We start from the raw sequence: 23,716 nt of genomic DNA on the forward strand, positions 1-23,716 counted from the left end.
GGTAATACAAACTGTCTGTCTGTGTGTCTGAGATGATGGTCATACAAACTGTCTGTGTGTCTGAGATGATGGTAATACAAACTGTCTGTCTGTGTGTCTGAGATGATGGTAATACAAACTGTCTGTGTGTCTGAGATGATGGTAATACAAAATGTGTGTCTGCGATGATGGTTACACAACTGTCTGTGTGTCTGAGTTGACGGTAATACAAACTGTCTGTCTGTGTGTCTGAGATGATGGTAATACAAACTGTCTGACTGTGTGTCTGAGATGAATACAAACTGTCTGTGTGTCTGTCTGAGATGATGGTAATACAAACTGTCTGTGTGTCTGATATGATGGTAATACAAACTGTCTGTCTGTGTGTCTGAGATGATGGTAATACAAACTGTCTGTCTGTGTGTCTGAGATGATGGTAATACAAACTGTCTGTCTGTGTGTCTGAGATGATGGTAATACAAACTGTCTGTCTGTGTGTCTGAGATGATGGTAATACAAACTGTCTGTGTGTCTGAGATGATGGTAATACAAACTGTCTGTGTGTGTGTCTGAGATGATGGTAATACAAATTGTCTGTGTGTGTGTCTGAGATGATGGTAATACAAACTGTCTGTGTGTGTGTGTCTGATATGATGGTAATACAAACTGTCTGTGTGTGTATGTGTGTCTGAGATGATGGTAATACAAACTGACTGTCTGTGTGTCTGAGATGATGGTAATACAAACTGTCTGACTGTGTGTCTGAGATGATGGTAATACAAACTGTCTGTCTGTGTGTCTGAGATGATGGTAATACAAACTGTCTGTCTGTGTGTCTGAGATGATGGTAATACAAAAATGATGTCTGTCTGTCTGTGTGTCTGAGATGATGGTAATACAAACTGTCTGTCTGTGTGTCTGAGATGATGGTAATACAAACTGTCTGTCTGTGTGTCTGAGATGATGGTAATACAAACTGTCTGTCTGTGTGTCTGAGATGATGGTAATACAAACTGTCTGTCTGTGTGTCTGAGATGATGGTAATACAAACTGTCTGTCTGTGTGTCTGAGATGATGGTAATACAAACTGTCTGTGTGTCTGAGATGATGGTAATACAAACTGTCTGTCTGTGTGTCTGAGATGATGGTAATACCAACTGTCTGTGTGTGTGTCTGAGATGATGGTAATACAAATTGTCTGTGTGTGTGTCTGAGATGATGGTAATACAAACTGTCTGTGTGTGTGTGTGTCTGATATGATGTGTGTCTGTGTGTGTCTGATATGATGGTAATACAAACTGTCTGTGTGTCTGTGTACAAACTGTCTGTCTGTGTGTCTGAGATGATGGTAATACAAACTGTCTGTGTGTGTGTCTGAGATGATGGTAATACAAACTGTCTGTCTGTGTGTCTGAGATGATGGTAATACAAACTGTCTGTCTGTGTGTCTGAGATGATGGTAATACAAACTGTCTGTCTGTGTGTCTGAGATGATGGTAATACAAACTGTCTGTCTGTGTGTTTGAGATGATGGTAATACAAACTGTCTTTCTGTGTGTCTGAGATGATGGTAAATCAAACAGTCTGTCTGTGTGTCTGAGATGATGGTCATACAAACTGTCTGTGTGTCTGAGTTGACGGTAATACAAACTGTCTGTCTGTGTGTCTGAGATGATGGTAATACAAACTGTCTGTGTGTCTGAGATGATGGTAATACAAACTGTCTGTGTGTCTGTCTGAGATGATGGTAATGCAAACTGTCTGTGTGTCTGAGATGATGGTAATACAAACTGTCTGTCTGTGTGTCTGAGATGATGGTAATACAAACTGTCTGTGTGTCTGAGATGATGGTAATACAAACTGCCTGTCTGTGTGTCTGAGATGATGGTAATACAAACTGTCTGACTGTGTGTCTGAGATGATGGTAGTACAAACTGTCTGTCTGTGTGTCTGAGAGGATGGTAATACAAACTGTCTGTGTGTCTGAGATGATGGTAATACAAACTGTCTGTCTGTGTGTCTGAGATGATGGTAATACCAACTGTCTGTGTGTGTGTCTGAGATGATGGTAATACAAACTGTCTGTGTGTGTGTGTCTGATATGATGGTAATACCAACTGTCTGTGTGTGTGTCTGAGATGACGGTAATACAAATTGTCTGTGTGTGTGTCTGAGATGATGGTAATACAAACTGTCTGTGTGTGTGTGTGTGTCTGATATGATGGTAATACAAACTGTCTGTGTGTATGTGTGTCTGATATGATGGTAATACAAACTGTCTGTGTGTGTGTCTGAGATGATGGTAATACAAACTGTCTGTCTGTGTGTCTGAGATGATGGTAATACAAACTGTCTGTCTGTGTGTCTGAGATGATGGTAATACAAACTGTCTGTCTGTGTGTCTGAGATGATGGTAATACAAACTGTCTGTCTGTGTGTCTGAGATGAGGATAATACAAACCGTCTGTGTGTCTGAGATGATGGTAATACAACATGTGTGTCTGCGATGATGGTTACACCACTGTCTGTGTGTCTGAGTTGACGGTAATACAAACTGTCTGTCTGTGTGTCTGAGATGATGGTAATACAAACTGTCTGTGTGTCTGTCTGAGATGATGGTAATGCAAACTGTCTGTGTGTCTGAGATGATGGTAATACAAACTGTCTTTCTGTGTGTCTGAGATGATGGTAATACAAACTGTCTGTGTGTCTGAGATGATGGTAATACAAACTGCCTGTGTGTGTGTCTGAGATGATGGTAATACAAACTGTCTGACTGTGTGTCTGAGATGATGGTAGTACAAACTGTCTGTCTGTGTGTCTGAGAGGATGGTAATACAAACTGTCTGTGTGTCTGAGATGATGGTAGTACAAACTGTCTGTCTGTGTGTCTGAGATGATGGTAATACAAACTGTCTGTCTGTGTGTCTGAGATGATGGTAGTACAAACTGTCTGTCTGTGTGTCTGAGAGGATGGTAATACAAACTGTCTGTGTGTCTGAGATGATTGTAATACCAACTGTCTGTGTGTGTGTCTGAGATGATGGTAATACAAACTGTCTGTGTGTGTGTGTGTGTGTCTGATATGATGGTAATACAAACTGTCTGTGTGTGTGTGTGTCTGATATGATGGTAATACAAACTGTCTGTGTGTGTGTCTGAGATGATGGTAATACAAACTGTCTGTTTGTGTGTCTGAGATGATGGTAATTCAAACTGTCTGTTTGTGTGTCTGAGTAGATGGTAATACAAACTGTCACACAGTTACTCTGACATCCAAGACATTCCTGGATGAAAATTATTCTACAGAATATATCATGCCTCTGTAGGCCTAACTGTTCGATGTACTGTAAGTGAGATTCCGGCTCAATATAAGTCATGTAATGCTTAATCAACTCAATTGTTCTATTATTATGGCCCTGGTGGCACAAAGTAATCAAAGGTCTGTCTTCACGGAGAGGCTTGTGAAAATGGTCACAACGGGGGACCGGCGTGTGTGTGTTTAAGGGGAAGGGGGTGTATCTGATCTCCATCAGCTAGGACTTGACAATGGTTAATCAAATCTCCCCATTTTTTTCTCAATTTTACATGCCTTTTGAAACAGCTGCAACTGTATATGCATTCGTAAATCAAGTCCTTTCTTGAGTTTGGCTCAGGGATGGAACAACTGTTCAGCATCTGAGCTTATGGTTGTTTGTGGAGGAAAGGGGTCGAGTGTGTGTGTGTGTGTGTGTGTGTGTGTGTGTGTGTGTGTGTGTGTGTGTGTGTGTGTGTGTGTGTGTGTGTGTGTGTGTGTGTGTGTGTGTGTGTGTGTGTGTGTGTGTGTGTGTGTGTGTGTGTGTGTGTGTGTGTGTGTGTGTGTGTGTGCGTGCGTGCGTGTGTGTGTGTTTCCCACATGTTTTGCTGATTTTAGGGATAATATAGGATGAAACACAGTAAGCTAACAATCCTTTGCATGAACTGCCTATGTTATGCTGCATATTATTTGTTAATTATGGAAATTAAGATATGCAGGATTTTTAAAATACAGTACCCGTCAAAGTTTGGACACACCTACTCATTGAAGGGTTTTTCTTTATTTTTACTATTTCTAAGTTGTAGAATAATAGTGAAGACATCAAAACTAGGAAATAACACATATGGAATCATGTAGTAACCAAAAAAGTGTATTTGATATTTTACAAAGTTGCCTCCCTTTGCCTTGTTTACAGCTTTGCACACTCTTGGCATTCCCTCAACCAGCTTCATGAGGCATGCTTTTCCAACAGTCTTGAAGTAGTTCCCACATATTCTGAGCACTTGTTGGCTGCTTTTCCTTCACTCTGTTGTCCAACTCATCCCAAACCATCTCAATTAGGTTGAGGTCGGGGGATTGTTTTTTAAACTTTATTTCACCTTTATTTAACCAGGTAGGCAAGTTGAGAGCAAGTTCTCATTTACAACTGCGACCTTGCCAAGATAAAGCAAAGCAGTTCGACACATACAACGACACAGAGTCTACTTTTACTCTTATGTACCAGTCACTAACTAGCCTACTATATATAGCCTTGGCGCCTGCAGCATACCCTCTCCCTGCTATTCTACTTAGATACACTCAAAGCTTAAACTGTCCTAATAATCCCACCCAGTATTTATCATGTGGCCAGACCATCATATGCTTCTTCGTATAGTATCTAGTGATTTATGAGTTATTGGTCATGCATGGTAATATTTTCCCAGAAGCAGAGAGAGAAAGTCGCTTTCTCTCTTCTCAATAAAGACCCATCACATGTCACTGTCTGTCTGTTGCTCTCTCTCTGTCTCTGTCTCTCTCTCTCCTTCCCTCCCTGTCTCATGCCAGCCAAGAGGCTTCTGCCGTCACTCACAGGGATGCTGGCCCATGTTGATTCCAAAGCTTCCCACAGTTGTGTCCTTTGGTTGGATGTCTTTTGTGTGTTGGACCATTCTTGATATACACAGGAAACTGTTGAGCGTGAAAATCCCAGCAGCGCTGCAGTTCTTGACAAAAACTGGTGCGCCTGGTACTACCATGCCCCGTTCAAAGCACTTCAATCTTTTGTCTTGCCCATTCACCCTCTGAATTGCACACATGCACAATCCGTGTCTCAGTTGTCTCAAGACTTAAAAATCCTTCTTTAACCTGTCTCCTCACCTTCATCTACACTGATTGAAGTGGATTTAACATCAATAAGGGATCATAGCTTTCACCTGGATTCACCTAGTCAGTCTATGTCATGGAAAGAGACAGTGTTCATGTTTTGAATACTCAGTGAATATATAAGTCTGTAACGTCTATGTTTTAAATGTATGGAAATTGTAAAGTATTTTTGCCTGTAACGTCTTTTTCGTTATGTGCCGAAACCCAGGAAGACTGTCACCATTGGCATCAGGCTAATGGGGATCCTAATAAAAATCAGAAATCGTAAACCTCTCAATCTTTCCCCACTCTCTCCCTTTTCTCTCCCTATCTCTCCTTCCCTCTCTCACTCCCTCTCTCCTTCCCCCTCTCTCTCTCTCCTTCCCTCTCCTTCCCTGTCTCTACTTCCCGGTCTCTCCTTCCCTCTCTCTCTCTCTCTCTCTTTCGCTCCCTCTCTTTCCTTCCTCCTCTCTCTTTCCTTCTCTCTCATTCCCTCTCTCTCCTTCTCTCTCATTCCCTCTCTCTCTCCTTCCCTCTCTCTCCTTCCTTCTCTACTTCTCTCCCCCCTCCCTGCTTCCCATCTTTCTCCAGTACAGTGTGTCCATGGTGAGCCTGTGTAAAGTAGAGAAATGTTCTCTCCTGTCATATGCCAATGACATCACTCCTCCACTGCCCACATGTTTAGACTGGCACTCATTCGAAAGCCACCTTTCATGTTGTGTGTGTGTGTCAAATGAAACTATCAAGTCAAACTCAATCACACATTACTGTCAAACCTGCCTCATGAGCTAGGAAGTTTGTAAGGTAAAGCATAAAAGCACTTCAAGTCCTCATATGTGGTCAAAAATATATACAGTGCTTTCAGAAAGTATTCACACCCCTTGACTTTTTCCACATTTTGTTTTGTTACAACCTGAGATGTTGTGTCACTGATCTACACACAATATGCCATAATGTCGAAGTGGAATTATGTTTATAGAAATATTTACAAATTCATTAAAAATGCCAAGAGTCAAAAAAAAAAAAAAAGCTAAAATGCCAAGAGTCAATAAGTATTCAACCCTTATGGCAAATCACATAATAAGTTGCATGAACTCACTCTGTGTGCAATAATAGTGTTTAACATTATTTTTAAATGACTACCTCATCTCTGTACCCCACACATATACATACAATTAGGTCTGAGCAGTGAATTTCAAGCACAGATTCAAGCAAGACCAAGGAGGTTTTCCAATGTTTTGAAAAGGACACTTATTTTTATTTATTTTTTATTTTATTTAACCTTTATTTAACCAGGTAGGCTAGTTGAGAACAAGTTCTCATTTACAACTGCGACCTGGCCAAGATAAAGCATAGCAGTGTGAACAGACAGCAACACAGAGTTACACATGGGGAAACAATAAACAAGCCAATAACAGTAGAAAAAAATAGCCTATATACATTGTGTGCAAAATGCATGAGGAGGTAGGCAATAAATAGGCCATAGGAGTGAATAATTACAATTTAGAAGATTAACACTGGAGTGATAAATGATCAGATGGTAATGTGCAAGTAGAGATACTGGTGTGCAAAAGAGCAGAAAAGTAAATAAATAAAAACAGTATGGGGATGAGGTGGGTAAATTGGGTGGGCTATTTACAGATGGACTATGTACAGCTGCAGCGATCGGTTAGCTGCTCAGATAGCAGATGTTTAAAGTTGGTGAGGGAAATAAAAGTCTCCAACTTCAGCGATTTTTGCAATTTGTTCCAGTCACAGGCAACAGAGAACTGGAAGGAAAGGCGGCCAAATGAGGTGTTGGCTTTAGGGATGATCAGTGATATACACCTGCTGGAGCGCGTGCTACGGGTGGGTGTTGCCATCGTGACCAGTGAACTGAGATAAGGCAGAGCTTTACCTAGCATGGACTTGTAGATGACCTGGAGCCAGTGGATCTGGTGACGAATATGAAGCGAGGGCCAGCCGACTAGAGCATATAGGTCGCAGTGGTCGGTGGTATAAGGTGCTTTAGTAACAAAACGAATGGCACTGTGATCAACTGCATCTAGTTTGCTGAGTTGAGTATTGGAAGCTATTTTGTAGATGACATCGCCGAAGTCAAGGATCGGTAGGATAGTCAGCTTTACTAGGGTAAGTTTGGCGGCGTGAGTGGAGGCTTTGTTGCGAAATAGAAGCCGACTCTAGATTTGATTTTGGATTGGAGATGTTTGATATGAGTCTCGAAGGAGAGTTTACAGTCTAGCCAGACACCTAGGTACTTATAGATGTCCACATATTCTAGGTCGGAACCATCCAGGGTGGTGATGCTAGTCGGGCGTGCGGGTGCAGGCAGCGAACGGTTGAAAAGCATGCATTTGGTTTTACTAGCGTTTAAGAGCAGTTGAAGGCCACGGAAGGAGTGTTGTATGGCATTGAAGCTCGTTTGGAGGTTAGATAGCACAGTGTTCAAGGAAGGGCCAGAACTATACAGAATGGTGTCGTCTGCATAGAGGTGGATCAGGGAATCGCCCACAGCAAGAGCAACATCATTGATATATACAGAGAAAAGAGTCGGCCTGAGAATTGAACCCCGTGGCACCCCCATAAAGACTGTCAGAGGACCGGACAACATGCCCTCCGATTTGACACACTGAACTCTGTCTGCAAAGTAGTTGGTGAACCAGGCAAGGCAGTCATTAGAAAAACCGAGGCTACTGAGTCTGCCGATAAGAATATGGTGGTTGACAGAGTCGAAAGCCTTGGCCAGGTCGATGATGACGGCTGCACAGTACTGTCTTTTATCGATGGTGGTTATGATATCGTTTAGTACCTTGAGCGTGGCTGAGGTGCACCAGTGACCGGCTCGCAAACCGGATTTACAGTGAAGAAGGTACGGTGGGATTCGAGATAGTCAGTGATCTGTTTGTTAACTTGGCTTTCGAAGACCTCAGATAGGCAGGGCATGATGGATATAGGTCTGTAACAATTTGGGTCCAGGGTGTCTCCCCCTTTGAAGAGCTGCAGCTTTCCAGTCCTTGGGGATCTCAGACGATACGAAAGAGAGGTTGAACAGGCTGGTAATAGGGGTTGTGATATTGGGGGTGGATAGTTTCAGAAATAGAGGGTACAGATTGTCAAGCCCAGCTGATTTGTATTGGTCCAGGTTTTGCAGCTCTTTCAGAACATCTGCTATCTGGATTTGGGTAAAGGAGAAGCTGGAGAGGCTTGGGCGAGTAGCGGGGGGGCTGAGGGGGTCGGTAGTCCAGGGCACAGCTGGGAGCTGAGGGGGTTGGTAGCAGGCGGCAACAGTGAGAAACTTTTTCTGGAGAGATTCATTATTAAAATTAGAAGTTCAAACTGTTTTTGTATAGACCTGGAAAGTATGACATTACTTTGCAGGCTATCACTGCAGTAGAATGCAACTCCTCCCCCTTTGGCAGTTCTATCTTGACGGAAAATGTTATAGTTGGGTATGGAAATCTCAGAATTTTTGGTGGCCTTCCTAAGCCAGGTTTCAGACACGGCAAGGACATCAGGGTTTGCAGAGAGTGCTAAAGCGGTGGAATGGCAACATGTTCGTGGAGGAGTGACGGAGTGGGAGGTGGACCTGGTTCACTCTTCCTGGTTCACTCTCTCCACCTGCCCATTACTCTCGGGGTGATAACCAGAGGTCAGGCTGACCGAGACCCCCAGACGCCCCATAAACGCCCTCCAAACCCGGGACGTGAACTGGGGACCTCGATCAGATACGATGTCCTCCGGCACCCCGTAGTGCCGGAAGACGTGGGTAAATAGAGCCTCCGCAGTCTGTAGGGCCGTAGGGAGACCAGGCAATGGGAGGAGACGGCAGGACTTAGAGAACCGATCCACAACGACCAGAATGGTAGTGTTCCCCTGAGATGGTGGAAGATCAGTAAGAAAGTCCAACGATAGATGAGACCAGGGCCGTTGTGGAACCGGGAGGGGCTGTAACTTCCCTCTAGGCAGGTGCCTAGGGGCCTTACTCTGGGCGCACACCGAACAGGAGGAGACAGAGAGCCTCACGTCCTTGGCTAAGGTGGGCCACCAGTATTTCCCCCTAAGACCCCGCACTGTCCTCGCAATCCCCGGATGACCTGAAGAAGGTAGTGTGTGAGCCCACCGAATCAATTGATCACAGACACCAAGCGGCACGTACCTGAGACCGGTCGGACACTGTGAAGGCGCAGGTTCCAACTAGCAACACCTGCTCGATGTCCGCGTCCACCTCCCATACCACCGGAGCCACCGGTGCGTCGGCCTTAGTGTTAAGGGAACCTGGTTTATAAGAGATCGTAAATCTAAATTGTGTAAAGAACATGGCCCACCTAGCCTGACGCGGATTCAGTCCAGATGAGGAAAGGGTGTTTAGCCCCCTCTAGCCAGTTTCTCCACACCTTCAGGGCCTTTACCATAGCTAGCAACTCCCGGTCCCCCACATCATAGTTCCGCTCTGCCGGACCCAGTTTCTTAGAAAAGAAAGCGCAGGGGCGGAGCTTCGGTGGCATGCCCGAGCACTGTGACAGCACAGCCTCGGACGCATCCACCTCCACTATGAATGCTAACGAAGGGTCCGGATGCGCCAACACGGGCGCGTCAGTAAACAGCGTCTTCAACTGGTTGAAAGCTCCATCTGCCTCGAACGACCACCGTAGACGCACCGGCCCCCTCAGCAGTGAGGTAATAGGCGCCGCCACTTGGCCAACACCCAGGATAAACCTCCGGTAGTAATTGGCAAACCCTAAAAACCACTGCACCTCCTTTACCGTGGTCGGAGTCGGCCAATTACGCACGGCGTTAACACGGTCACACTCCATCACCACCCCCGAGGTGGAAATGCGATAACCCAGGAAGGAAATGGCTCGTTTGGAGAACACACATTTCTCAGCCTTGGCGTATAGGTCATGCTCCAGCAGTCGCACAAGTACTTTGTGTACCAGGGAGACATGTGCGGCGCGTGTAGCAGAATAGATCAAGATGTCATTAATGTATACCACCACACCCTGCCCGTGCAAGTCCCTGAGAATCTCATCTACAAAGGATTGAAAGACGGCTGGAGCAATCTTTAACCCATACGGCATGACGAGGTACTCATAGTGGCCTGATGTGTGGAAAACAGCGTTTAGTACCACGTCTCCCTCCCGAATACGCACCAGACTCCTGAGGTCCAGTTTTGTGAAAAAACAGCGATCCGTGGAATGATTCCACCGCCGTAGCGATGAGAGGTAGCAGATAACTAAATCCCACTGTGATCGAATTTAGACCTTTATAATCAATGCATGGACGCAGTCCTCCCTCCTTTTTCTTCACAAAAAAAAGAAACTCGAGGAGACGGGTGACATGGAGAGCCGAATGTACCCCTGTCTCAGAGATTCCGTGACATACAGTGCCTTGCGAAAGTATTCTGCCCCCTTGAACTTTGCGACATTTCAGGCTTCAAACATAAAGATATAAAACTGTATTTTTTTGTGAAGAATCAACAACAAGTGGGACACAATCATGAAGTGAACTTTTTTAACAAATCAAAAACTGAAAAATTGGGCGTGCAAAATTGTTCAGCCCCCTTAAGTTAATACTTTGTAGCGCTGTAAGTCGCTTGGGGTATGTCTCTATCAGTTTTGCACATCGAGAGACTGAAATTTTTTCCCATTCCTCCTTGCAAAACAGCTCGAGCTCAGTGAGGTTGGGTGGAGAGCATTTGTGAACAGCAGTTTTCAGTTCTTTCCACAGATTCTCGATTGGATTCAGGTCTGGACTTTGACTTTGCCATTCTAACACCTGGATATGTTTATTTTTGAACCATTCCATTGTATATTTTGCTTTATGTTTTGGATCATTGTCTTGTTGGAAGACAAATCTCCGTCCCAGTCTCAGGTCTTTTGCAGACTCCATCATGTTTTCTTCCAGAATGGTCCTGTATTTGGCTCCATCCAACTTCCCATCAATTTTAACCATCTTCCCTGTCCCTGCTGAAGAAAAGCAGGCCCAAACCATGATGCTGCAACCACCATGTTTGACAGTGGGGATGGTGTGTTCATTGTGATGAGCTGTGTTGCTTTTACGCCAAACATAACGTTTTGCATTGTTGCCAAAAAGTTCCATTTTGGTTTCATCTGACCAGAGCACCTTCTTCCACATGTTTGGTGTGTCTCCCAGGTGGCTTGTGGCAAACTTTAAACGACACTTTTTATGGATATCTTTAAGAAATGGCTTTCTTCTTGCCACTTCCATAAAGGCCAGATTTGTGCAATATACGACTGATTGTTGTCCTATGGACAGAGTCAAACCACCTTAGCTGTAGATCTCTGCAGTTCATCCAGAGTGATCATGGGCCTCTTGGCTGCATCTCTGATCAGTCTTCTCCTCTATGAGCTGAAAGTTTAGAGGGACGGCCAGGTCTTGGTAGATTTGCAGTGGTCGGATACTCCTTCCATTTCAATATTATCGCTTGCACAGTGCTCCTTGGGATGTTTAAAGCTTGGGAAATCTTTTTGTATCCAAATCCGGCTTTAAACTTCTTCACAACAGTATCTCGGACCTGCCTTGTGTTCCTTGTTCTTCATGATGCTCTCTGCGCTTTTAACGGACCTCTGAGACTATCACAGTGCAGGTGCATTTATACGGAGACTTGATTACACACAGGTGGATTGTATTTATCATCATACGTCATTTAGGTCAACATTGGATCATTCAGAGATCCTCACTGAACTTCTGGAGAGAGTTTGTTGCACTGAAAGTAAAGGGGCTGAATAATTTTGCACGCCCAATTTTTCCGTTTTTGATTTGTTAAAAAAGTTTGAAATATCCAATAAATGTCGTTCCACTTCATGATTGTGTCCCACTTGTTGTTGATTCTTCACAAAAAAATACAGTTTTATATCTTTATGTTTGAAGCCTGAAATATGGCAAAAGGTCGCAAAGTTCAAGGGGGCCGAATACTTTCGCAAGGCACTGTATGTCTCCATAGCCAAGTCTCCTCCTGTGACAATGAGTACACGTGATGGGGTGGTAATTCGATCGCCTTCTTTTTACAAAAAGCGATAGCTAAATCGGCATATTCTAGGGGAATGCGCACAGTGGAAACCTTGTCTGTACTCTCCACCGATGTGGCACCGATGGAAACTCTTATACACCTACCTGAACACTCCTCTGACCACCTCTGAAGAGCCCCCTGTCTCCAGGAAATGAGGGGATTGTGAATAGCCAGCCAGGGAACCCCCAACACCACTGGAAACCCAGGTGAATCAATAAGGTAGAAACTGATCCTCTCCCTATGATCCCCCTGCGTTACCATGTCCAGCGAAATCGTGGCCTCCCTGACCAGCCCTGACCCTAACGGTCGGCTATCTAAGGAGTGCACGGGGAAAGGTGGGTCTATCTGCACCAACGGAATACCCAACTTACGGGCGAGTCCGCGATCCATAAAACTCCCAGATGCGCCTGAATCGACTAGCGCATTATGCTGGAGAGAGGGAAAAACGCAGGGGAAAAAAATTATAAAAACATGTGACCAACAGGAAGCTCTGGGTGAGTTTGGTGCCTACTCACATGGGGTGGCCGAGAAGTGTTCCGCCTGCCATCTCGACTCCCAGACGGACTCCTCCAACACCGGTCCGAAGTGTGTCCTCTCAGGGCGCAGTAGGTGCAGGAGGGGCCTCCTCCTCCGGATGCACTCCTGATGCAGCTCCTCCCAACTCCATCGGAGTTGGAGTGGGAGGGCTGTGAGGTGGAATTGATAGGACCCCCTCTGAACTCCCGCAGGCAGCTAGCAGGTTGTCCAGTCGGATCGACATGTCTATAAGCTTGTCGGGGGAGAGTGTGTTGTCCCGACAAGCTAGCCCCCTGCGGACGTCCTCCCGGAGGCTGCATCGGTAGTGGTCCATCAGGGCCCTGTCATTCCACCCCGCACCAGCAGCAAAGGTCCGGAACTCCAAGGCGAAGTCCTGCGCACTCCTCGTCTCCTGTCTGAGGTGGAACAGTCGCTCACCGGGTGAACTCCGGGTAGTGGTCCGGAGCCGAGTCTGGGCCGTTCCAGACAGCGTTGGCCCATTCCAGGGCTCTACCCGTCAAACAGGAGACGAGGAGGCTCACACTCTCCTCACCCGAGGGAGTTGGTCCATCGCTGAACCGATCGGATGGAGGACGGCTGTGTGATGTAGGACGCGCTCCTCCATTGATGGAAGAGGGGTGGTCGCTGCTCCTGCTGACTCCATAGCTGGTGTGGGCTTCTGTCACGGCTTCTATGAGTAGTGGGTGGAGAAGTCAGGCGCAGAGAGCAGGGTAGTTCACAAGATGTGGATTTTTATTTTCCAAAACCCAGAGAGACGATCACGCCACACACACAAGGGCGCGTAAAGAATCAGTCCAAACAACAGGACGCAACTGACCGGAAAAATAAATACCACCAAATAACCACAAGCCCACATAAAAGCCGGCGGGCCTACTGTGTTTAAATAGCCCACAATCAAAACCTAAACACAAAACAGGTGCAACTAATCAGACACAACTAAATGAAACAGAAAAGGGGATCAGTGGCAGCTAGTAGGCCAGCGACGATGACCGCCGAGCGCCGCCCGAACAGGAAGAGGCACCATCTTCGGCGGGATTCGTGACAGTACCACTCTTCATATTTTCAAGCATGGTGGTGGCTTAATCATGTTATGGGTATGCTTGTCATCGGTAAGGACTAGGGAGTTTTTTAAGATAAAAATAAATGTAAGAGAGCAAAGCACAGACAAAATCCTAGAGGAAAACTTGGTTCAGTCTGCTTTCCAACAGACACTGGGAAATGAATTCTCCTTTCACCAGAACAATTACCTAAAACACAAGGCCAAATATACACTGGAGTTGCATACCAAGACGACATTGAATGTTCCTGAGTGTCCTAGTTACAGTTTTGACTTAAATAAGCTTGAAAATGTATGGCAAGACATAAAAATGGCTGTCTAGCAATGATCAACAACCAACTTGACAGCACTTGAAGAATGTTTTAAAGAATATTTAAGTGATGTACAATCCAGGTGTGCAAAGCTCTTAGACAATTACCCAGAAAGACTCACAGCTGTAATCACAGCCAAAGTCTCAGGGGGTTGAATACTTATCTAATCAAGATATATTAGAGTTTTATTTTCCATAAATGTTTTAAAAAAGTTTTCTTACACTTTGCCATTACAGAGTATTTTGTATAGATTGTTGACAAAAAAAGTACAATTACATCCATTTTAATCTCACTTTGTAACACAACAAAATGTGGAAAAAGTCAAGGGGAGTGAATACTTTCTGAAGGCACTGTATTTGATAATGCTGTTCTCACCACCTGCAGGATTTTGAATGCTTCTTTTTATCAATCTGTTATATTTTGATGTGTTTTTCTATTTTGTTGTTGATCCAGGTTGGTCCGTGCCACAAAGCCCTCAGAACACACAGTCCTTCTGGCCATTGTGCCACAGACGTAAGTATACATCGTAATTGATTGATGGTGTTTATTTGCCCTTCAAGAGGATTTTTTCCCGCAACTCACAACTCAAGTTACATACACAAACACCAAACAACAGTAAACAAACACAGATATGTTTCCTCACTGATGATGATAATGTCATACACATGTGTGTATTCTATAATGATATGTGGTGTATATCTTATGTGGGCTGATGATGATAATGTCATAGTGTGTGCTGTTTATGCTGTTCTTTCTCTATAGGCCTTTAGATCAGGAGGAGCCGTCTGTTCGTCCTCTTCTCTGCGCTGGATTCAGCAGAGTATGTACTCTGTTCCCTTCTTCCTCATTATATGTTCTCTATGTACTATAGGAGGAAAAGAGGACATGCCTTTATATGGCATGACATCTGCCACCACCAACTCCTCTGTGACTCTGTAAAGTGAACTCAGCCAGGCAACTTAAAACACTCAGCATGCTATCCTATCATCCATCTGCTGAATCAGTCAGTCAGTCAGCTGGCTCATCTTATAAACACATGCAGTGTTTACCTAATGTACTGTACAGCAGGTCACAGTTCTCATCACGTGCCCTACCTCCAAGATATGTTGGGTGAAAGACCTCAGAGCTCAGAACCCAGGCAGAGATCACATCCGCAGACTACGCACTGTACAGTACACTGTGTTGCTCATGTTTCTCTCTCTCTCTCTCTCTCTCTCTCTCTCTCTCTCTCTCTCTCTCTCTCTCTCTCTCTCTCTCTCTCTCTCTCTCTCTCTCTCTCTCTCTCTCTCTCTCTCTCTCTCTCTCTCTCTCTCTCTCTCTCTCTCTCTCTCGTCAGAGGTATGTGGAGAACATTAGTGTCTCTGCTTGCTATAACGAATTGCTCCAGATAGAACATGGAGAGGTGCGCTGCCAGTTCAAACTCAGGTACTTTGGTCCTCACATACACACACACACACACACACACACATTAAGTTATTCTATCCTCGTATCCTCGTTTTCCATTCAAAATCCTATTTTCCCTAACACCTAACCCTAATTCTAACCCTAAACCTAACCCTTAAGATTAAAATAGCCATTGTCGTCATGGGGACTTAGGAAATATGCCCAGGAGGGAGAACTTTCCTTGTTTTACTATCCTTGTGGGGATTTTAGGTCCTCACAAGGATAGAAGAACCAACCTACACACACACACACACACACACACACACACACACACACACACACACACACACACACACACACATAGTATGATTAAACCGATATACCTCTCTTCTCTCCCTCAGGGCGTGTAACTCAGTCTTCACTGCTCTGGACCACTGTCAGGAGGCAGTGGAGATCACCAGTGAAGACCATGTGATACAGGTACAGGTACACAAACACACACAAACACACAGTCATTCAGCCACACTGAAACACAATCTATGTCTTGACATTTATGGGTTGTTTAGGTAATCTGTGAAATAAAAACAAATCATTCTTATCCATCTCGCTCCCACGCCACCAGTACGTGAACCCAGCGTTTGAGCACATGATGGGATACCACAAAGGAGAGTTAATAGGGAAAGAGCTGACAGAACTCCCCAAGAGTGACAAGAACCGAGCAGATCTTCTAGACACCATCAACACCTGCATCAAGAAAGGAAAGGTGAGCTTCTGAAACTGAGCCACAGTGGAGGTGAGAGATACTGCGAGAGACCCAATACCTCAACACCTGGTTGAAGACCATCCATCCATTCTTTATATTTGTGTAATGTTTTCTGTCCAGTTGTCTGACTGTCATTTCTTCATTGTATGGATGTTATATTGTTGTCTGACTGTATGTTCCGACTATGTTGTCTCTAGGAGTGGCAGGGGATCTACTACGCCAGGAGGAAGTCAGGTGACAGCATACAGCAGCACGTCAAGATTACGCCTGTGATTGGCCAGGGAGGGTAAATCACTGACATCACTTCCTCTATAAGGAGCCAGTCATCTTAACTTTATTGCACTGGGGACTGGCAGGCTATTGTATGGTCTTCCACCTTAGATTGATAACTGCTTGTGCAACTGGTAGTTACACAAAGATGGTTCCCAATCTAATATGCTTTGCTTTCCATCTCTTTACAGTAAAATCCGGCATTTTGTCTCCATCAAGAGGCCCCACAGTGACAACAACAAACAGGTGAGCAGGCATGGAAGTTAATTTTTATGTTTCATGTAATGAGAGCAGTCATGGTGGTCTTAATGATTTGATAATGACATGATCTATTCTTCAACTGTACTTACGTAAGATAAATTAATACCCTGTCAATCAAAAAACATTTATTATTTTCCCCCTTTTTTCTGTCAAGTATCACATAACTCCAGTATGATGTAACTCGTGTGGCCTCAAGGTGTTGTTGATCAATGACAGCTCTATGCTGTATGGAAGGCATGTGGTGTCTGCTTTGTTTGCCAAAATTGTAGCTTCATGGTAAATATGTGGCCTCAAGTGGTTCAGAGACAGCCCTGTGCTAGCCATGGGAAGATCACTTGTCTTCTACTGTATGATGAATAGTCATACAAGACCTTTTATTTCTTGTACAGTATGTTCCGTGCTGAAACAAACAGTGTAGATCAACCTAAATTTCAAGCTGGCCCATGCTGGTCCATGGTGGTCTATGCTGTTCAAACTGGTCGGACCATCATGGTCTAGCTGGTTAGGCTGGCCGACCAGCTGGTGATGCTGGTGACCAGCTCATGCTGGTATGTTGGTGACAAGTTTATGCTGGTGTCATGACGTTGCCCTCTTTGGGTACAGCAAGCCCCATCCCCCTCTCCCTGCCTCCCCCTTGCCTCCTTCAACTAGGCTGCTGTGGTCAGAGAGAGGTCATAAATTCCTGAGAAGAAGACCCTGCCTCATGGCCACACAGTATAGAGAGAGTGAAGTTTCATAGAGAACAAAGGAATTTCTTCCACCTCACAGAACTGGAAGTCCGAACAAATTTCATGTTCCGGAGAAGGTATAAAAGATCGGTGAAGAATCCAGCTACTGACTGATCCGTTTGTTACAACTTGGGGAAGCTCATGGGAGACGGTGTGGCCACATTACCATAACGCTGTTTATATAATAGCCTCAGATATGAGTTTTACATCTAATTTGTTGTATAAGATGAATGAGTGAGTATGATACTGTTTGTAAAATTGTGGAATGTGATTTTGGACTGTTTAATGAAGGAAACTCCCAATTTTCTTTTGAGTTTAACTAAATCAGAGGACCACCCATGAGCCAGTAAGGGTCAGGCATCCTGGGACAGCCCCTTTTCTGCAATTCCGAATAAAGTCCAACTGAGAAATTCTCAAGTAGACCATGTTTCTCTCAATCACGGGAGTACAAAGGTTGCAGACCATTGCTGAATCTTTTAACCATACCAAGTGGTTAAATGTTTAGAATATCGATACCAACAGAATAAGAACAAGTCTTTGATATTAATTACTAGTCTGCAGCTAGGAATAAGGTATCATTGAGCGCGAAGAACGACAACCACCGAAACATCCATTCTACAACAACATGAATGAATGTCACTCTGAACTATCCACTATAACCATGACCGAGAGAGAGAGAGACGGACAATTCTACAAAAGAAACAACTTTTCAACAGCGATCAAGACGACACACTGAGCGTAAATATATATATATATTGATTGCAATTGTTCCCGAATGAGTGAGCGTTCATGTGCAAAGGATTAGCATTTCAATTGTTATAATTATCAACTCTGTAGTGACTTCTCAGCTGACCCCCACTCCTCATTTTCTCCACCAAGCCGCGATGCCGGTTTAGCCCACTAGGGCACATTCCCTTATCATTTCTTGTAACCATATTGACTTTGTTTGTTTGTTTGTATATATATATAGTATATCACAAAAGTGAATACACCCTTCACATTTTTGTAAATATTTGAGTATATCTTTTCATGTGACAACACTGAATGACACTTCGCTACAGTGTAAAATAGTGAGTGTACAGCTTGTATAACAGTGTAAATTTGCTGTCCTCTCAAAATAACTCAACACACAGCCATTCATGTCTAAACCGCTGGCAACAAAAGTGAGTACACCCCTAAGTGAAAATGTCCAAATTGGGCCCAAAGTGTCAATATTTTGTGTAGCCACCATCATCTTCCAGCACTGCCTTAACCCTCTTGGGCATGGAGTTCACCAGAGCTTCACAGGTTGCCGCTGGAGTCCTCTTCCACTCCTCCATGACGACATCACGGAGCTGGTGGATGTTAGAGACCTTGCATTCCTCCACCTTCCGTTTGAGGATTCCCCACAGATGCTCAATAGTGTTTAGGTCTGGAGACATGCTTTGCCAGTCCATCACCTTTACCCTCAGCTTCTTTAGCAAGGCAGTTGTCGTCTTGGAGGTGTGTTTGGGGTCGTTATCATGTTGGAATACTGCCCAGTCTCCAAAGGGAGGGGATCATGCTCTGCTTCAGTATGTCACAGTACATGTTGGCATTCATGGTTCCCTCAATGAACTGTAACTCTCCAGTGCCGGCAGCACTCGTGCAGCCCCAGACCATGACACTTCCACCACCATGCTTGACTGTAGGCAAGACACACTTGTCTTTGTACTCCTCACCTGGTTGCCGCCACACACGCTTGACACCATCTGAACCAAATGCGTTTATCTTGGTCTCATCAGACCACAGGTTCCAGTAATCCATGTCCTTAGTCTGCTTGTCTTCAGCAAACTGTTTGTGGGCTTTCTCGTGCATCATCCTTAGAAGAGGCTTCCTTCTGGGATGACAGCCATGTAGACCAATTTGATGCAGTATACGGCGTATGGTCTGAGCACTGACAGGCTGACCCCCCCACCCCTTCAAACTCTGCAGCAATGCTGGCAGCACTCATACATCTATTTCCCAAAGACAACCTCTGGATATGACACTGAGCATGTGCACTCAACTTCTTTGGTCGACCATGGCGAGGCCTGTTCTGAGTGGAACCTGTCCAGTTAAACCGCTGTATGGTCTTGGCCACCGTGCTGCAGCTCTGTTTCAGGGTCTTGGCAATCTTCTTATTGCCCAGGCCATCTTTATGTAGAGCAACAATTATTTTTTTCAGATCCTCAGAGAGTTCTTTGCCATGAGGTGCCATGTTGAACTTCCAGTGACCAGTCAGTATGAGGGAGTGTGAGAGCGATGACACCACATTTAACACATCTGCTCCCCATTCACACCTGAGACCTTGTAACACTAACGAGTCACATGACACCGGGGAGGGAAAATGGCAAATTGGGCCCAATTTGCACATTTTCACTTAGGGGTGTACTCACTTTTGTTGCCGGCGGTTTAGACATTAATGGCTGTGTGTTGAGTTATTTTGAGGGGACAGCAAATTTACACTGTTATGCAAGCTGTACACTCAATACTTTACATTGTACCAAAGTGTCATTTCTTCAGTGTTGTCACATGAAAAGATATACTCAAATATTTACAAAAATATTTACAATAATATTGTGATATACAATATATATATATATATCATGTTGGAATATATATATATATATATATATATATATAAACCCAGCAAAAACAGAAACGTCCCTTTTTCAGGACTCTGTCTTTCAAAGATAATTTGTAAAAATCAAAATAACTTCACAGATCTTTGTTGTAAAGGGTTTAAACACTGTTTCCCATGCTTATGAACCATAAACAATGAGCATGCGCATGTGGAATGGTCATTTCTACTGACTCTGAAAAACACCAAAAGAAAGATGCCCAGGGTCCCTGCTCATCTGCATGAACGGGCCTTAGGCATGCTGCAAGGAGGCATGAGGACTGCAGATGAATTGCAATGTCCGTACTATGAGACGCCTAAGACAGTGCTACAGGGAGACAGGATGGACAGCTGATCTTCCTTGCAGTGGCAGACCACGTGTACAAACACCTGCACTGAATCGTACGTCCGAACATCACACCTGCGGGACAAGTACAGGATGGCAACAACAACTGCCCCAGTTACACCAGGAACGCACTATCCCTCCATCAGTGCTCAGACTGTCCACAATAGGCTGGACTGAGGTCTTGTAGGCCTGTTGTAAGGCAGGTCCTCACCAGACATCACTGGCAACAATGTCACCTATGGGCACAAACCCACCGTCGCTGGACCAGACAGGACTGGCAAAAAGTGCTCTTCACTGATGAGTCACGGTTTTGTCTCACCAGGGGTGATGTTCGGATTCGCGTTTATCGTCGAAGGAATGAGCGTTACACCAAGGCCTGTATTCTGGAGCGGGATTGATTTGGAGGTGGAGGGTCTTTCATGGTCGGGGGCGGTATGTCACAGCATCATCGGACTGAGCTTGTTGTCATTGCAGGCAATCTCAACGCTGTGCGTTACAGGGAAGACATCCTCCTCTGTCATGTGGTACCCTTCCTGCAGGCTTATTTTGACATGACCCTCCAGCATGACAACTCCACCAGCCATACTGCTCGTCCTGTGCGTGATTTCCTGCAAGACAGGAATGTGTTCTGCCATGGCCAGCGAAGAGCCCGGATCTCAATCCCATTGAGCACCTTTGGGAACTGTTGGATCGAAGGGTGAGGGCTAGGGCCATTCCCCCCAGAAATGTCCGGGAACTTGCAGGTGCCTTGGTGGAAGAGTGGGGTAACATCTCATAGCAAGAACTGGCAAATCTGGTGCAGTCCATGAGGAGGAGATGCACTGCAGTACTTAATGCAACTGGTGGCCACACCAGATATTGACTGTTACTTGTGATTTTGACCCCCCCTTTGTTCAGGGACACATTATTCCATTTCTGTTAGTCACGTCAGTGGAACTTGTTCAGTTCATGTCTCAGTTGTTGAATCTTGTTATGTTCATACAAATATTTACACATGTTAAGTTTGTTGAAAATAAACACAGTTGACAGTGAGAGGACATTTCTTTTTTGGCTGAGTTTATATGCAGTTCCAGTCAAAAGTTTGGACACACGTATTTATTCAAGGGTTTTTCTTTATTTGACTATTTTCTACATTGTAGAATAATAGTGAAGACATCAAAACTATGAAATAACACATAAATATATATATATATATATATATATAATATATATATATATATATATATACAGTGCACAGGAGGTTGGTGGGCCTTAATCGAGGGGAACAGTATCGTGCTAATGGCTGGAGCGGAATAAGTGGAATGGTATCAAATACATCAAGCACATGGAAACCATTTGCACCGTTCTGGCCATTATTATGAGCCGTTCTTCCCTCAACAGCCTCCTGTGATACAGTTTCTTCAGAAAGTATTCATAACCCTTCAATTATTCCTAATTTTGTTGTGTTACAGCATGATTTCCAAAGTGGTTAAACATATATATATTCTCACCCATCTACACACAATACCCCATTTTGACAAAGTGAAAGCATGTTTTATTAATTTATAAAAAATATATTGAATATTAAATACAGATGTATCTCATTTACATAAATCAATACTTTGTGTAAGCACCTTTGGCAGCGATTACAGCTGTGAGTCTTTCTGGGTAAGTCTCTAAGAGCTTTCCACACCTGGATTGTGCAACATTTGCCCATTCATCTTTTCAACATTCTGCAAGCTCTGTCATTGCTAGATAACAATTTTCAAGTCTTATCATAGATTTAAGTCAAAACTGTAACTCGGCCACTTAGGAACCTCTTCGTGGTAAGCAATTCCAATGTAGATTTGGCCTTGTGTTTTAAGTTTTTGTCTGGAGGAAAGGTCAATTAATCTCCCATTGTCTGGTGGAAAGCAGACTGAACCAGGTTCTCCTCTAGGATTTTGCCTGTGCTTAGCTCCATTCTATTTATTTTTTTATCCTGAAAAACACACCAGTCCTTAACAATTACAAGCATACCCATACCCTGATGCAGCCACCACTATGCTTGAAAATATGGAGAGTGGTACTCAGTAAAGTGTTGTATTGGATTTGCCCCAAAGATACCACTTTTGATTTGATTTGTATTCAAGACAAAAAAGTTAATTGCCCTGCCACTTATTTGCAATATTACTTTAGTGCCTTGTTGCAAACAGTGGTTTGGAATATTTTTATTCTGTACAGGTTTCCTTTCTTTTTACTCTGTCAATTAGCTTAGTAGTGTGGAGAAACGACAATGTTGTTGATCCATCCTCAGTTTTCTCCTATCACAGCCATTTAACTATGTAACCGGTTTAAATTAGTTACTTTCCTCTCCGGCAACTGAGTTAGGAAGGACGCCTGTATCTTTGTAGTGACTGGGTGTATTGATACACCGTCCAAAGTGTAATTAATAACTACACCATGCTCAAAGGGATATTCAATGTCTGCTTTTTTTTCTTTCCATCTACCAATGGGTGCCCTTATTTGCAAGGCATTGGAAAACCTCCCAGGTCTTTGTGGTTGAATCTGTGTTTGAAATTCACTGCTCAAATGAGGGACCTTACAGATAATTGTATGTGTGGTGCATAGATATGAGGTAGTCATTAAAAAATCATGTAAAACACTATTATTGCAAACAGAGTGAGTATGTGCAACTTATTATTTTTTGTTATTTAGTATTTTATTAGGATCCCCATTAGCTGTTGCAAAAGCAGCAGCTACTCTTCCTGGGGTCCACACAAAACATGAAACATGACATAATGCAGAACATAAATTGACAAGAACAGCTCAAGGACAGAACTACATACTTTGTTTTTAAAGGCACATGTAGCCTACATATCAATGCATACACGCAAACAATCTATTATGTGACTTGTTAAGCAAATTTTTACTCCTGAACTTATTCAGGCTTGCCATAACAAAAGGATTGCATACTGTACTTGACCCAAGACATTTCAGCTTTTCAAGTTTTATTAATTTGTATACATTTCTAAAAATATGACATTATGGGGTATGGTGTGTAGGCCAAAAAATACATTTCATCTATTTTTTAACACACAAAATGGGGAAAAAGTCATTGGGTGTGAATACTTTCTGAAGACACTGTATATACGGTGGGGCAAAAAAGTATTTAGTCAGCCACCAATTGTGCAAGTTCTCCCACTTAAAAAGACGAGAGAGGCCTGTAATTTTCATCATAGGTACACTTCAACTATGACAGACAAAATGAGAGAAAAAATCCAGAAAATCACATTGTAGGATTTTTAATGAATTTATTTGCAAATTATGGTGGAA

General features: G+C 43.8%; 1 protein-coding gene across 3 annotated transcripts in view; it reads left to right on the forward strand.

Moving 5' to 3' along the window:
* Window positions 1–23,716, forward strand: part of LOC135516906 (high affinity cAMP-specific and IBMX-insensitive 3',5'-cyclic phosphodiesterase 8B-like) — an 83,101-nt gene that overhangs the window by 21,794 nt on the left and 37,591 nt on the right. For 2 of the 3 annotated variants that reach the window (XM_064940973.1, XM_064940974.1), the window contains 7 exons: window positions 14,505–14,564; window positions 14,814–14,871; window positions 15,388–15,476; window positions 15,836–15,914; window positions 16,057–16,197; window positions 16,395–16,483; window positions 16,659–16,713. In XM_064940973.1, the coding sequence (XP_064797045.1) occupies window positions 14,505–14,564; window positions 14,814–14,871; window positions 15,388–15,476; window positions 15,836–15,914; window positions 16,057–16,197; window positions 16,395–16,483; window positions 16,659–16,713 (571 nt within the window). The remainder of the gene's footprint in view (window positions 1–14,504; window positions 14,565–14,813; window positions 14,872–15,387; window positions 15,477–15,835; window positions 15,915–16,056; window positions 16,198–16,394; window positions 16,484–16,658; window positions 16,714–23,716) is intronic. The other variant, XM_064940975.1, reaches the window with a different exon arrangement.

This window comes from Oncorhynchus masou, chromosome 28 (assembly GCF_036934945.1).
Source record: "Oncorhynchus masou masou isolate Uvic2021 chromosome 28, UVic_Omas_1.1, whole genome shotgun sequence".
NCBI classification, from domain to species: Eukaryota; Metazoa; Chordata; class Actinopteri; order Salmoniformes; family Salmonidae; genus Oncorhynchus; species Oncorhynchus masou.